At 35.8% G+C, this 16,532-nt stretch overlaps 1 protein-coding gene across 9 annotated transcripts in view; it reads right to left on the reverse strand.

The window, feature by feature from the left end:
- Bbx (BBX high mobility group box domain containing) overlaps nucleotides 1-16,532 on the reverse strand; it is a 246,833-nt gene that overhangs the window by 20,218 nt on the left and 210,083 nt on the right. For all 9 annotated transcript variants that reach the window (XM_047563432.1, XM_047563431.1, XM_047563430.1 and 6 more), the window contains 3 exons: nucleotides 11,479-12,487; nucleotides 10,126-10,264; nucleotides 6,819-6,967 (listed from right to left, as the gene is read on the reverse strand). In XM_047563432.1, coding sequence (XP_047419388.1) covers nucleotides 6,819-6,967; nucleotides 10,126-10,264; nucleotides 11,479-12,487 — 1,297 coding nt within the window. The remainder of the gene's footprint in view (nucleotides 1-6,818; nucleotides 6,968-10,125; nucleotides 10,265-11,478; nucleotides 12,488-16,532) is intronic.

Raw genomic sequence — 16,532 nt, forward strand, 5'->3', positions numbered from 1 at the left:
TGTACCCCCCTTAGGCACATTTTGGATTGATAATTCAATCTCTTTACTAGTTACAGATCTGTTCAGATTGTCTATTTCTTAAGTGGTTTCAGTAGTGTGGGTCTTTATTTGAATTGTTTGTTTTATCTAGGTTATCTAATTTACTGATACAAAATTGTTCATAGTCTTCTCTTAAAATGCTTCTCCTTTCTGTAAAAATGATAGTAATGTCCTCTATTCCATTTCTGATTCTAATAATTTAAATCTTTTCTTTTTCCTGGTTACAACTGAGCTAAATGTTTCTCAATTTTGTTGTTCTTTTCAAAGACTTAGTTTTAGATCACTGATTTTATTTTTCTATTCTTTATTTATTCTATTTAATTTCATTAATTTCCTCTCTAATCTTTATTATTTCCTTCCTTCTGCTTTCTTTTTTTTAAAAATATTTTTAGTTGTAGATGGACAAAATACCTTTATTTATTTTTATGTGGTGCTGAGGATCAACCCAGTGCCTCACACAAGCTAGGTAAGCATTATATCACTGAGCTACAACCCCAGCAACTTCTTTCTGCTCTTCTTCTTTTTTCCAATGTCTTAATGTGAAAAGTTAAGCAGATTATTGATTTGACATCTTCTTTCTTAGTGTAGGCATTTAGAGCTCTCTAAGTATTACTTTAGCTACATTCCTCAAGTTTTGATATGTTGTCTTCATTTCTATTCACTTCAAAGTTCTTTATGATTTAACTTTTGAATTCTTCTTTGACATATTGGTAATCTAGGAGTGTGTTGTTTAGCTTTAATGCATTTGTGAGTTGTCCAAATTTTCTCTTACTGTTGATTTTTAAATTTATTCCACTCTGATACAAGAATATGTGTGTTATTATTTTAATCCTTTTAAATATATCAGTTTGCTTTAAAGCAAGTTCTGGAGATTGTTCCATGTTTACTTGAGAAATATGTTCATTCTGCTATTGTTGGATAGAGTGTTTCATATATGTCTGATAGTTCTAGACATTTTATAGTATTGTTCAAGTCTTCTCTTCCCTTGCTGGTCTTCTGCCTAGCTGCTTTGTCAACCTATTCTTTCTTTCATACCAATTTTCACCTTTACACACAAAACATACTTTGCTTACTTCAGGCTCATTTATGGTCTGGTAACCCCAATAAAATTTAACCTCCATGGCAGGGGTGTTCTTTGCTTTCATTCACAGATATAACCTAAGTGCCTAAAATAGTGCTTAGTATATGACAGGTTCTCAGTAAATATTTGTCTCACAAGAAGTAAATAAAGTTCTTAGAGCAAAGCTTGGCACAAAGTGTGCACAAAATGACATCTGTTGCTGTTATTACTGACACCATAAATCTGTGCAAGTGTTTCTTTGATGAAGACACTAAGACATCCCTCTAAATAACCAATAGAAACACTTCTGAATTGTCTGCTGCTGACTTGAAATGGAAATAGAAAATGTGCTCTTGTTTGCTTCTTTGAGAATAAGTGAGCAATGAAAGAAAATAAATTTAAACTAGAATGAAGAAAATATGTCATGTATACATGCTATACTAATATTATGGGTATTCTCTATAATCTGTTTGCAATCACTGCCTCCTGTATTTCATAAAACCTAGGAAACTGCAGGTTTCCTGAATGACATGCTGACAATCACAGAAAACAGAAAGCAGAAAAACAGTTCTGAAACTTTTCAGGATCATAAAGATCCTAGTGATTTACCTGAAGGAAAATAATTAACAATGATAATATACTGGTGCACAGGGAGGAAGAGATCAAAAAAGTGGTTCATAGAAGCAAACTGATATATAGAAAGGGTTAGGAAAGAAGAAAGGGGGTATCTTTTCAGATCCAGCCATACTCAGAAATCTAAAACGAATACAAGTTAAGGACAAAGCTAAAAAAGAACTTAGCAAAATTACCAAGGAAAAAAAAAAGAAAAAAGAACATTCTGGAGTGCTTTTTGTACATTAGATGAGCTTATTTAGACTTACATTTTAAAATTCCTGCTCCAAGCCACCCCCACAAAATATAACTATAAAACATTCTAAGCAAATGACAACTTCTTCAAAGAAAGTGACAAACTTGAAAAGAAATAGATAAGATCTAATCATATTTACTGAAAAGCAGTAATTTTGGAGTCAAGAAGTGAACAATTTAATTTCTGCTCAGAAGCATGGTATGTATGTATGTTTGACATGTTGTCTAAAGAAAATAAAGTCAAAATTTGTAATCAATAGCAAATACAAGGTAATTTACTACTATGTTTTAAAATGTAATATAAATTTACATTAACACAGAAGTGTCCACAGAGGGGGGAAAAGGTGAAAGTGAAAAGGAGAGAAAAGAGTTTTTGAAAGAATCATTCAGAAAACAAATAACTGAAATGTATTTTACTCTACTACCTCTAGATTCCATCCCATCTCTTTCCCTACCAAACTTCTTGAGAGAGTATTTGCATCAACTGCAGCTTCCTTGTGAGAAAATCACCCATTACTGTTATGCAAAGTGGCTTAGATGTCTCTGCTTGTGGGCTCCGGTAGGACGGCCTATACAGTCCTTCACACTCCAACTTCACAGCTGAGTAGGAAATAGGCTAAAACAGGCTAAGGGGGATGAGAGGGTTACCACAGACATGTCAACAATAACCCTTCTAATACATTAATATTGTTTGAAGTTTGCTGAAAATAGACAGTTTGGGAGTAAGAAAGTATAGTGACACAGAAGTCTTCTTTTTTTTTTTTTTTTGGGTGCCGGGGATCGAACCCAGGGCCTCGTGCTTGCAAGGCAAGTACTCTACCTACTGAGCTATCTCCCCAGCCAGAAGTCTTTTTATTGTTGGGCTGGTAAGATAATTTTTCAAGGTCAGCAGGAAAGGTGAACTAAGTGAACCTACTTTTTAGAACTGTTGTCATAAACAAATGTCAGGCATAATTCCCAAGGTGGTGGCTTTTCCCCAGATTCTATAGTTTCATGTTTTCAACCTACAAAAACAGTAAGGGTTTTGTCAAAGATCAGGTTGCCAATTTTGTCATGAACACATAATGAGAAAATAAGGAAATAAGGAATTCCTTTGCAATTGTTTATAGCAAAGTGCATCCAGCTGCTAATAAGCATGTGGATCTGCTGACCTGAGTAAGTTCTCAGTAAGTGTATAGGCCACAGTCAAGTTAAAATTCATTAAGGTGGAAAAGCTACCTTCTTGGGCTAGGTGTGCATCTTTGTTAAGTAACTCAAGATTATAACAGTAAACATGTTACAAATGCATTGTCACCATGTTCCTGAAAAAGTGTGGTCGCAATGAAGATTCTCAAAACAATTCTGGAACAAAATGAAGAGCTATTCCTATCTGAACAGCTGTAACTTCCTTGTAGGAAAGGCTGGTTGAGCTACCAACAAATCTTAGTTCTCTCAGACTAACAGCATCCTCTGGTTGGCTCAGTCCCAAACAGGGGATTCTGTCTTCAACTTTTGACTTTGTGAAACTTCTTTTATTACAATTGTGATAAAAAAAGGAAACGCTCAAATCCCTATTTAAAATTTCAATCTTAAAATATAAGTGGATTAAAAAAATAAAAAGGAACAACAATATATTTGATAAAGGTCAATGAACTATGTAAAGATAGAAGGAATAAATGAGGAGAAGTTAAGTAAAAGGTCAAGATGGGGCATATCACACATTCTAAATTGAACTCAATTTCCTTTTTCCTCCAAGAGTCTAGTTTCATTTGAAAATTACAATTTTGCAGAGAACTTTGACTTTGGAAGTTGTTGGAAACAAAGTTTCACACATCAGAACATAAATAATGTATGGTGTCAAAACAAATCTCTTAAGAAGTTACAATTAAACTTGGGCTTACCATTTGAAGTTTTCCTTTAAAAACACATAAAAATAATTACAAGAGAACAATGTCAAACTGGCCTACTTAGACTGAACTGTATCATGAGTTAGGTCAATAACAATTTACTAGATAATTCTGTTCTTAGAAGCAAAAGGAAATTCTAGCTCTCCAACAACATAACAGCACAAACCCAGTTGGAGGGAGATGGCACTTATTTTCATCCCTTTCATTGTTTAAATTTTTGACAAGATCTATTATATAGACATAAGGGACAGGGCAGAAATAATAAAAAGACAATGGGAAAGGATAAGATACTATTGGGCAAAGTAAACATGAACAAGGAGACCAATGGGAAGAAGAGTAAACCCACACGGGTATAACGATTCTAAGATACATAATTGTATAAATGCATGGACAATAATTTCTTCTAAAAATCACATTTCAGAAAAATTCTGTACATTTGATAAGCCTAAGTATCTAAAAAACTACTAAATATAAATTGTGAAAAAGTATAAATATTCAATGACAATATATGAGAAAATAAAATACGGACCATGGCAAATTTTTAGGGTAAAATGAGTTTCCTATGGACTTAAGTTCTTCTAATGATCTCATACACAGTGCCTGCTTTAGTTGATTCATAAGTCTAGAGTTGAAGAAAACAATCTCATCTATCCCCTAAAGATCAGGCAATTACAGCACAGCTGGTATGATAATTTCATTAATAACTTGTAGTCTAGTACATTGGTGTTGCTAATGCCAAATTACAATCAGTTACAAATACTATTTCTTTAGTTTGTTAAATAGAGAATTTAGTATTTAATTTCTTCTTTATTTTAATTGCATTTTACTTCATGAAACAGAACACAGAGCAAAATCTAAAGTCTTAGAAGACTTCCCATACATGTAATTATTTATATACTGTATAAGAACCAGTGACTTTTTGGTTTGAGAGGCATAATGAGAAAGATAAGATGATACTGCATGAAGTAAAATCCAAAAGTCTGAAATGCTATTTCATATCAAAAGAAATACTACTAATCTCAGCTGAGAGAGGAAAATCACATAACGGACAACTAAGACTCAAGAGAAGGTTTCCTGAAAATAGTTTCTAACTTCAGGGTTTTATAGCTTTACAAAAATAAATCTAATGTTACCTTCCCTGATAGATAATTTGGCCAACTTCAGAGCAATAAAATGAATGTCCTGAACTACAAAGAGGGACATAAGAAATGCATCCTTACATCAATCAATTAGGCTCCATTTTACTGGCTTGTCAAGTACTTATCAGCAACTTTAAATCCAAGAATTATGGAAGCTCAAGGTAGCTGGTAGCTTTGGGCTCATGGACTACTTTGCCTATTCCTAAATATCTCCAGGGCATGAAGACTGCCATTTCATTTGGTAATCCATTACAGTAGTCAGCTACTACCTGTCAATGTCCACTTTATTTCTTTTCCTATGCATCTTGGAAGACCGTCATACAGTGCTCTTTTATTTTCCCAGATGAGCAAACCAGTCAATGCAACAATACTTCCTTTCCAGTACTTTATTCACTAGCCTTGCTTTTATTAACCCCAGAGAAAACAGTTAATTCTAAAATGACTTTTGTGTACCTCCTGTCCTTTAATCACAAAGGGGGAATTTTCACCAGGCATTCACTGATGGCCTGAGATACAGATCTCAAAGCAACCGTCTTTGTGGCAATTCATGTGCAAAGAGTACTTAGGTCTTGAGAGAAAACAATTTAGTCATTTTTTAGAAGACATAATTTTCCCTCATCCATATATCTTAAATATTTCCCTCAAAGATCCACAAAAACTGTATTTCTCCATTAATATTTATATCAGATCTATCTAAAATACACAAAAGAAAGGAATTAATCTGATTTGACACAAAGCAGGGAATAGGCAGCCACCTTTGCAAGATAAGTTGTAAGTACTCTTCTATCAAATCTTGCTCAGATTTTGATCCTGAAAGCAACTATAGCTCTGTGACACCAATTCTTCTTCTCTCTATTTTCTCTTCCTAAAGGACAGCTCACTGGAGGCAAATTGTCCCCACTAATCTTTAGACCTAAAGTCAGGAGAAAGGCAAGGTTCTCAATGACACCAATATTATCATTTTAGATAGAACAATTTGCACTGTGCTTGGAAGATCCTGAGCAGAGCAGGATGTTTGGCACCTCCATCCCTATCGCACAAATGTCAACAGGAGTTCCAAGTATTGAGACTACTAGAAATGCCCCATACTCTTTAAAATCTCTTTTGAGATCTGCCAAGTCATGCTGATAATTTTAAGAGATTTCCTCACATAGATAGGGAGAAGCTGAGGGGTTGGGTTATGTAGCTCTGTGATAAAGCTCTTGCTTAGTGTGTACCAGACCCTGGGTTAAATCCCCAGAACCACAAAAAAATATAAATAAAATAGCCAGATGGGGAGAAGCTGTTATTCTTGAAAATAAATATGCTAAACAAAACATTTTTCTAAATTTAACAAAACCAATAAAATATATATTGCTGCAGTATTGCAGGTACTTTTATTTTCATTTGGTCCATACTGTCAGTAAAGAATACCTTCTGCTTATCAGGCAAATAGAATGATATCATAGTCCAGAGTCCAACCTGTTGTAGACTCAAGGAAGACACAAACTGGACTCAGAAGTTTCTGAAAAGTTTTACACTCCAAATAGGAGTTCTGGAGAGCAGAAGGCTGAAGATCATGTAACATGTCTGGAAAAGCTGGCTATACCTTTAAAGGAGATGTACAGACTTAGATGCTAAAGGACAGAGGAGAAGAATGAGGGAGGAACGCAGGGAGAAGGGAGGCAGGGACCAAGATAATCTTGAAAAGCAAGCTGAAATTTTGACTTCCTATTGCCTTAATTCTAAATCCAATTATTGTACTTATCTAAAGGAGCTGCTGAAGCTTAGCCAAGGGATTGGTTGAGATTCTGACCACACTGCAGGGAGGTACAGGTGACAGCTAACCTTTGCTGGTTTTAGATGGTTCTGAGGACCCATTTCCAGTCTTCTTCTTTTTTCTTGGGACAGGTACACATTTCCGGTCAAATGTAATCGGACTATATTGAGGGAGACTGTTGAATTTCTTTTCAAATTCTTCATCCAGCTTTACTGAGCTATTAAAATTGGGGAGAGGAATCAATTAGCACATGACCAGATGCTTCAATAGAAAATGATACAAGGCATATTTTTAAGATATTCCATTTGAAAACAGGGCACCTAGGAATTAGGGTATTTTAAATAACTTTTTAGCAAGGGAAAAAAAATACATTTTTCCAGAAATGCTTGGGAAGATTTACCAAGTTTTCTTAGTAAACTCACATGACAAGTTGCATTATTACCTTAGAAAAGTAGAAACATTGTTTAAAATATTAAATATGTTTCAAGTGGGGAATTTGTCATTCTCTCCATTGACATGAGAATTTCTCATAAAGTTCAATACAAAGCATAGCTTATTCAGAGTTTTCCATTCTAAAGATTCATATGTATGCATATATATTAACAAGCTTACTAGTAATATAGATACTGATAGTTTTACAAATTTGACACTTGGTTAAGATGTACACACACATAAAAAGCACATAAAATTTGAATATCAAAAAAAATCTGGAGAGGTGATCAGATGAAGATAAAAACACACAAGGAGAAAAGTAAAAGTCAGTTTTGAATGAACTTACTGGCAAGAGAGGTAACACTACTTTAACTTACACCACATATGACTAAATATTCCACTGGCAAGGCTGGGAATCTGTGGACTGGCTTTGACCATCTCCAAGGCCCCCATGGAGCAATGGCTGCATGTCTGTTGGATCCTAGGCTGGTTGCTGGCTTTCGTTCAGTGAGACTTAATAACTAAGGTTCACTCCAGACAGACGGGGAAAGTGGCAGACCTACTGTGCTTGGTTGATGGGAAATGGAAGGTGTGTGGAGGAGAAAGTAGCTTTGGTACAACTTTCATGAAACTAATGTGTTTGGCTTCTAGCTATGAGATGAACTTGAGATATTCTCACCTAAAACTGTTCCCAGTTTTGGAGGAAGGTACAAGCGTTGTAAAGCAGAGAGGTAAGAGGGTCATATGACCAACAGAACAGTTAACAGAAAATTACTAGGTGGAGCAGTGGTGATGGAAGGGGCATATTCCTCCCCCAAAAATCATCTTTCCTCATCAACTTAAAAAAAAAAAAAGAACAAAAAAAATCTCACTCTGATGGAAAGTTTGATATTAATCAGATACAATTCGAAAGTTTTCTTAAATCATGAGTTTTTCAGACAGTCCGAATACCCACAAAAGACAACTGTGAAGACACAAGGCTTTTTACTTACATGGTCTCTTGGGACTGTCATTTTTAAAGAGAACAAGGATAAACACCTATGTTTTTCCTGAGAGACATCTGTAAAATTAGAACTGTCAATACTCAGCTGAATTTTTCTTGGCTATAACTAACTAAATCAGTAGCACATTTTCTGAGATTAAAAAGGTTTAAAGTGCTCACCTACAAATCTCAAAGGAGACTGACAGGAACCATCATTTCTCACTGCTTAGACACTACACTGGCATGTTACAAACCAGGAAAACCCAAACAGTTGGATCCTGACAGGTCGATATTTAAAGAGGTAAAGGAGGAAAGAGAACTAAAGTTTAGGGTTGACTGAAACCATCAGAAAACCACTCTCTCAAATATATACAGGTGACTTTCTCAGAAATTATTAAAATACAATACACATAAACCATACAGCAATCTCTTTGGGGACAGATTTTCAAATGATCTTTCAAATTTACTCTGTTTTTCACTAGACTGGAGAATATCTCTTTCTCTCAAATTAGTTTCTAACGGGAGTTTCAGGGACAGTTCTACTGGGATGCCTTAATGCTTGCTTTTCCCCCTAGCACTTCTATAACGAGAACTGCTCCCTCCTGATGTTCAGACTCAAGAGGCACTGGCAGCTATTCTAGAAGATACACAACACTGGTCTAAAAGCTCAAGGATCACTTTTTGGATAATTCTGCATTGAAAATATCATTTGACAATGACAAATGGGAGGATTTTCATGTCATTACTTAAGCATATAATGTAAGCAAAACTAATTTGAAGTACTTTGGACTTTAAGAATATTAGAAATGAAATATATGCAATTATAAATGTACTGTTTCAATATAAATAATCTTGAGAAGCCAGCACCATGAGAAATAATTTCCATCCTCCCACTTTATGTGACCTACAGTCTTAGAATTAACCAGACTTTAAAGCACTGTAATTTCTGAGGAAAAATATTACATTATTCCACAAATAGAAATGCAAATATTATGAATAAAACAAATAAAATATGCTCAATGCATAAAATTTGCATACTTTTAAACACTTATGAAAAAACAGAATTATTTCCATTCAATGTATTCTTTTCAAATTGGGCTAATGAGAAATCTCAAAGGATTTTCAAAACAGTACCACCAAATATGCAGATACTTTCCTCACCAATATAAAGCTCTGTATCTCCCATATTATTAACAAAATGCTTTATAATAGGATTGTTATTAAAAGACTTTGGCATAAAAATTAAGTATGAAATGATTTTTCATGATCTTATCTTGAAGTATACCACTGCTTATTTACCACTACATTTCAATGCATGGGTTAATGCCTTGAATGGTCTTTGTATCAGGAGAATATTCAACTGAATTTTCTCCATTTTTGTGTGCAGGGGTGAAACCCAGGGCCTCCTGCATGCTATGCAAGTACTCCAACTGAGCTACATCCCCGCTTCTCAAACTAGTATTTTGATCTTACAGCAACAGAAGATGGTTTGAACAAATCAAGGTTAGATACAGTGGCATAACTTTATTTACCTCATGTTTTCCAGCTATACTTCATACACGTGTGTACATTTAGAAATATTAAGTGAATATAAATACAGTACTATAAATAGAGTACATAAAATGGGCAAAATACAAATATTTTAATAATATCTATCCAAAGATTCAGATGTAAGAAAGGGTCCTGGTGATATTAAAGGATTTATAATATCACCACTGCTTACATGGTGGACCTCAATTCAAACTCAAACCCAAGTGTAAAACCTACATAAGTTCTACTGTACTTAACCATGTGAATAGAATAATCACTCACATGACTGTGTTAACAGCAGGAATTGTGTACTTACACTTGATTTGTGTTTTCTAGGGAGCTTAGTCACTGGCAACTGATTCATTTCTTCTTCAAAGTCCAACTACACTGGGGTCTGTGCAGTGCAGGTGGACTGTGCTTCAAGCACTTACCCAAGGAGAGAGTCTTCCTTGGGCTTTGTCTTCTTGAACTTCTTGCTCCCGCTGGTCCCACTCTGGTTAAAGGTCCAACTTTCTTCACTCCAACACCCTTCATGATCAGAGGAGTTCCCTTTTCCTGAGCTTCGTTTACCTAGGGATGTGCAAGAAGAAAGGATGTGCTCAGTACACTGGAGTTGGGAGAAATCATTTTAGTTGCTTCACAGGTGACCTCTTGATTTCTTAGGTGTTACTTGCTTGATACTGTCTGTAACTATTACAGAGATGATTCACACTGGACTATCTTTAATAATGGACATGCAAAGAAGGTAACTAACATAACCTCTGGGATAAGGTGTTTTTGTCATAATTTAACAGGTTACCACAGGATTCAAGACACAGACCTAAGTTTTCCATTTGATAACTAGCCTAAAGCAAGCAAGTCCTCTGTTGATAGACACTTTTAATTCTAATTTCCCCAAGACTCACTGGAAGGACATTCCAGGAGAACTACATATTCCCAAGTTATCTTCATTCAGAGCTTACTGACTTAAGACACACATCTCTTGGTGCAATATAGCTTGGCAAGAGAGAGTTCCCTAGTCAGGTGCTACATTTTAAAATAGATGAATTTACGTGAAATAGTCCATAGAATAAAGGCATATACAGCAATTAGTTTCTGGGTGCTGTCATGTTTTAAAGAAAACTTCAATTACATTTTTTTTTTATTGTAAACAAATGGGATACATGTTGTTTCTGTTTGTACATGGAGTAAAGGCATACCATTTATATAATCATAAATTTACATAGGGCAATGTTGGTTGATTCATTCTGTTATTTTTTCCCTTTCCCCCACCCCTCCCACCCCTCTTTTCCCTCTATACAGTCCTTCCTTCCTCCATTCTTTCCCCCCTCCCTAACCCTAACTCTAACCCTAAATTCAATTATATTTTTGATTACCAAATGGAAAGGCTGGATAGGTTATTTGTTTCTGGAGGTTACAGATCAAGATCCTAACAAATATATCTGCTACATTCAGAAAATTGTATCTGTTTTAAAAACCAACCCCATCTCCATTGTATTGACTTACTGAAATAATGAATCAGCCCAAACAAGTAAAATGAAAGAGTTTAGGTATTTTGAATATTTACATCTCAAGAACTACTTACAGGTACATACTCTGAATGGTGCTGGCAAAATCTGACTAAAACAAAAAATAGATATGAACCATATACCACAGAGAACCCTATGAATGTTAAGATGCTCTCTGGATGTCATGTTGTCCTTTATGGAGATGCTTTTCAATTGTCTAAAGAAGAACTTCCACTTGGTTTCCATGCTCCTTTCGGGTTTGTAGCAGTTACTTACCTCTGTCAACATTAGCTCGCAGAGAGGTGAGCATGCCCTCAGACACCAGGGTTTTATAAAGAGCACCTTTGCAAGACCTTTCAGATTTCCTGGAACCACAGGTCTCTATTTTTCTGTGACAGTCATTTTCCTCAGGCTTGGCCTGTCCCGACAGGCTAGGTGGTAGTGCATCCTCTGTGGGAGTCAATGGTTCTGTCTTTATAACCTCTGGCACCTCACCGGAAATGTTCTTGCTGGCAGAAATACTAATGAAATCTGGAGGTCTTGACTCTTTGGTGATGTCTGAGGATTTCTCCTTTGACATTTTCTTCTCTCTTGATTTCACTTTTTTCTTTGGTGGCTTGGCATCCAAAATGCTTCCCTTGCCACTTGAGGACGTACGAACCTTCTTTCGTGGGGTTTCTCCAAATTTGTCAACACCCCAGTCTCCTTTTGCAACTGCTTCAATGGTATATATGACACTCTCAATATCAGATTCTGAAGACTGCCTCTTTTTGCATGTCTTTTTGGGTGTGGATTTATCATTTCCATGTCGATCCATTTTGCTTTTCTTCTTTTTCTTTTTTAGTTTTTCTGGTTTGGTTAGAGCAGTGGGGTCCTCAATGATCATAATTCCATGAGGATGGCACATGTGATCCTTTCTGTTGGGAACATCACTTATTATTATCTTGCTACTGGCAGAATATGAAAAATCAGGGAAGTGACTGTATTTTTGATCTTCCTCTAATTCTTCCTTTCTAATTTCTTTGGGGTCTTCCATTTTTATAGCCATTACATTATCCATTTGTAGCTCCTCAAAATTTCTTAATTCCTTAGACTCTCTTATATTTTCCTTAGATGATTTTTCAAATTCTCCTTCCTTCTGTAACCCAGCTTCCTCAATTTTCTCTATTTTTATTTCTCTTTCCTCTTTTCCCTTCTCCAATTCTTTAATTCTTCCAACATCTGATTCTTTTGCTTTTATTAACTTTGTTTCATCCATTTTCACTCCTTCTGATGCCAGGCACATCTACACAGTTAAAACAAAAACGGGAGAACAACACAAAATATCCTCGTTATTCCATAATCAAACAAGTTACTGTTTTAATTCCCATCCCTCTTTAAAAAATAATCAGAACCATCTTTATAATAGTCACTGCAGTTCTGCCAAAGTAACTTAAATGATTCAAATGAAAGGTCTATAGGCCATGTGGTACATTCATTAAACTCTAGACTAACATATATCTGAATCATCATTTTCCAGCTTCATCAGAAGCTTTCCTATGAAAATAACATTTGATAGGAGGAGGATGGGACATGAACTTAAAAGACTCAAGTTTGACTCTCAGTTTGGCTGTTTACTAACTTTGTGGCATGGAATGAGTCACTGCACTCCACGCTTCCCTGTGACCTTTGTAAAATGGAAATGATCCTATTTCGGAGGATCTTGTGAGGTCTACGTGAGACGAAGTACTTATAGTGCTTAATTATCCTCAAACTCTCTTTTAGATGTTTGCCTTCCCAGCATCCTTGAAGGGAAATGAGAATGGCAGGAGCTTCAACCAATCCAGTTGAAATGAGAAATGGCACAAGGATTCACTGAACAACTGCAAAAAGTTTCAATAAAAGAACAAAACTTTATAGGTCCACAAATGCTGACAGACAACTCACTTAAAACCACAAAAGCTCTGAAAACAAAGGGGATTTTTTATTCGTATGACTTGTTTTTAACTCATTTGGTGGAAATTTCAATCTGATCTGAACTTACTTGGCTATAAATTCTGACCTGAAACAACATGAAAATGTTTTATATCTTAAATAGTTTATCTCACTTACTGACAATTCACATGTTTTTGCTATCAGAATATTCATTAGTTTCAATATGCACAGTGGAAATTACATAGAGTAAGATGTATCTACTGTATCATTTCTCTAGAATCTGAACAATTCTGAATACCAAAACATTTCTGGTTCTACACTGGTTAAGTTTTTAAATTATCCACCAAAACTCCCAACATTTCACGTATAGGACATTTAAGGGGAAAATTGCCATCTTTCTCTCCAGTTCATAGGTACCTTGAACTTCAATTACAGGCTATTTTTTAGGAGGGGTAATTGCAGCTTATTATAAAATTAACTTCCAATATCTGGATTTTCATTCATACATACTTAACTGCAAGATGCCAAATGCCATGGCCAAGTAGAATGCTAAAGGTATAAAAACCAATCGGGTCAGGTTTCTGCCTTTGAGAAATTTATTGAGAGGTTGATGGTGCTGATTTGGTCAAAGGTAGCACAGGAAGTCTTAGTCATAACTCATTTTATTTACTTTGCATTAGTAACTTAGAGGGGAAAGAGTATTGAGGCTTGCTGAGTCAGTACAAGATCAAGCACATGAGTAGGGAACCAATCCATTTTCAAAACCCCCAAATGGTAAGTTGTCAGAGATCTTTAACACATTTAAATTCACTTTTTAAATGGGTAATACACTAAATTAGATATCAGATGCTCTTTTCTCTCATTTTTTTTTTCTTTGTACTTTCAATGCATCACAAATCTTTCTGGGAGAAATCTATTATGATTAGTGAGACTTGGAAGACACTGGAGAAGGGGTGGGAGAGGCAGTTACTGCATTTGGAAGGAAAAATAAATAAATAAAGGAACATGATGAGAGTGCCCCGCCCTTCAGATTATTCACAAGGAAGATCTGAAATACCAAGGGGCTGTCTTTTTCAGGAACTAATGTAAGGTAACTTTTAATGACTACAAAGATCGAGAATTTTCATTTATTAAACCTAACCAGCAATAACCCAAAAGCAAAATGTTAATTCTGAAACGCCAACATATTTAGTCTTTCCTGCATGTTTTACTCTGATGAGAGAATTTGTTTTTGCATCAATTTTAAAGTAATTTTTATTTTCCTTTTTCACCTATTCTAGCCATGTAAGCTAAGAGAATATACTTGCCAGACCAAAAAGGCTCCAGGAGGTAAATTTTATGATTTTTCAACCAGCCCCCCTGTTGGCCTTTCATAGGTCATTTCAGGGTCCTTTTGTCTTCTGGGTGCTAATTTTTACAGTGATATGCAGAGAGTTTACATTTGCATAGGCTCCACTTAGCAAACCTAATAATACTTTGCAAACTCTGCTCTCTGCTTCAATATATTTCAAAATGATTCTCCTCATCACCTCTGATAGGATTCTACAGCTAAGAATGAAATGGAACACATGCAGACATTCACTCTGGGGATATATTCTGGGAAATAGCATAATATTTCTTGGGTAGGTAATTACACCAAACACTAGTCATGCTTTCTTTACTTTCTCATTTCAGGCTCTTGAAAGTTTTTTCACAAATAAAGTATGTTAATCCTAAACTATAAGAAAGAATAATTATAGTGCTGGAGATAGAATTATAAAAGTAAAACAAATACCTCTGAATTACAAACCACAAATCACAAATTTATTCCACTAACTAAAAACCAAATCAGAGTCAGCTGTTATTCCAGAGGCTGTCTAACACAACCTTCCCCAAGCAGGAGTTCCCTCTACTAAAGGCTTCCCAAGAGTTAGTTAACCAACTTCCATACAAAAACATTAAACCTATTATTCTATTAGAGGGCAATTCTGTTTAAATTCTTTTTAAATACTGAGTAAAAATTGACTATTCTATTAGTCTTAATTCCTGAAGTGAGAGTGGGCTTTACTGAAAAGAACTGGGTTCATGACCAAGCACCATAGCTTGCCTAAAGTCACCCAGTGAGCTATGGAATGGAGGAGACTTAAAACCACAGGAGGAAATACCAACTGAGGAATGGGATACTGGTGCAACTTACACGGGTTCCCTGTGAGGTAAAAGAGAACAAATGTGTGCAAACAACCTGTACATGTTGCAAAGCTTTACTAATATCTTTTATAAATTATATTCTAGTCTTGCCATAATATATCAGATGAGAAATAAAACCATTTGTTAGTTTGCGGGGGTCCTTTCAATGGGGTACAGATATGAATTATAAATTCTTCTTTTAAAAACACATCACACTTCTGGCTGTATTGAACTTGTGGTCAATTAAAATCCCGGATTTACTTACCCACATAACATGCTGGTTGGGTGGGTGTACCTAGAGTCAAGACTTTTTTTCTATCAGTACTAGGGATTGAACCCATATGTGCTCTAACACACTTAGCTATATCCCCAGCCTTTTAATTATTTTTCTTTTGAGACAGGATCTTATTAAATTGTCCACACTGACCTCAAACTTGTGATCCTCCTGCCTTAGGCTCCCCAGTAGCTGGAATTATAGGTTTGTATCTCTGCACCCAGCTAGAACTGCATATTTCTTTTTTCAGTAATATGTTTTTGTCTAAATCTTTATGAACAATGTTGAGTGGGGTACGGATCAGGACAGAGTCTTCCGGTACTTCTGGACCAGTTTCATTGGGCATTTCTTGAATATTAATAATCTTCAGCAATGTTCAAATGTTTTATAATCCAGTCTAAATTTTCCCATTTTGTTCACAGGGACATTATATCTGTCAAGTCTTGCTGAAATCTAGCCTGCTTTATAACTAACTACAACCATACCATATAGAAAATGAGGTTGCCCTGTATCCAGTCAGAGTCTAACAAGGTAAACAGAAACAACTTAAAAGCATACCTAGCAGAGGACCTTTAATGCAGGGAACAGGTCATGAACAACTAAAATGACTAAATAAAAGAAGTGTGAGGCAACTCAAGGATTAGCACCAGCAGGAAACCAGACTGGAGACAAACAGGGTAAAGAGTGTTACTAAAGCCCAGATGCCAGGTCCCAGTGGAAGGCAGAAGCACACTGGGCTTCTCTGGAGGGAGCTGGACCATGGAAGGGAAGCTGTCTCAGCTTAACCCTGCCACTGCCTCACCCCTTCCCTATACAGCCTCGCCTCTCCCATACTGACCTCCTACCAGTGTTTTTCACTGGCTAAATCCAGTGGAAGAATGGAAGCTGGGACATAGGAGCAGAAGAAAGACAGTCTGCAGGCATTTGGGATATAAAGGCAGAAATCAATCCAAATAGACTGAGGGACAGAGAGCAC

This window comes from Sciurus carolinensis, chromosome 9 (assembly GCF_902686445.1).
Source record: "Sciurus carolinensis chromosome 9, mSciCar1.2, whole genome shotgun sequence".
Taxonomy (NCBI): domain Eukaryota; kingdom Metazoa; phylum Chordata; class Mammalia; order Rodentia; family Sciuridae; genus Sciurus; species Sciurus carolinensis.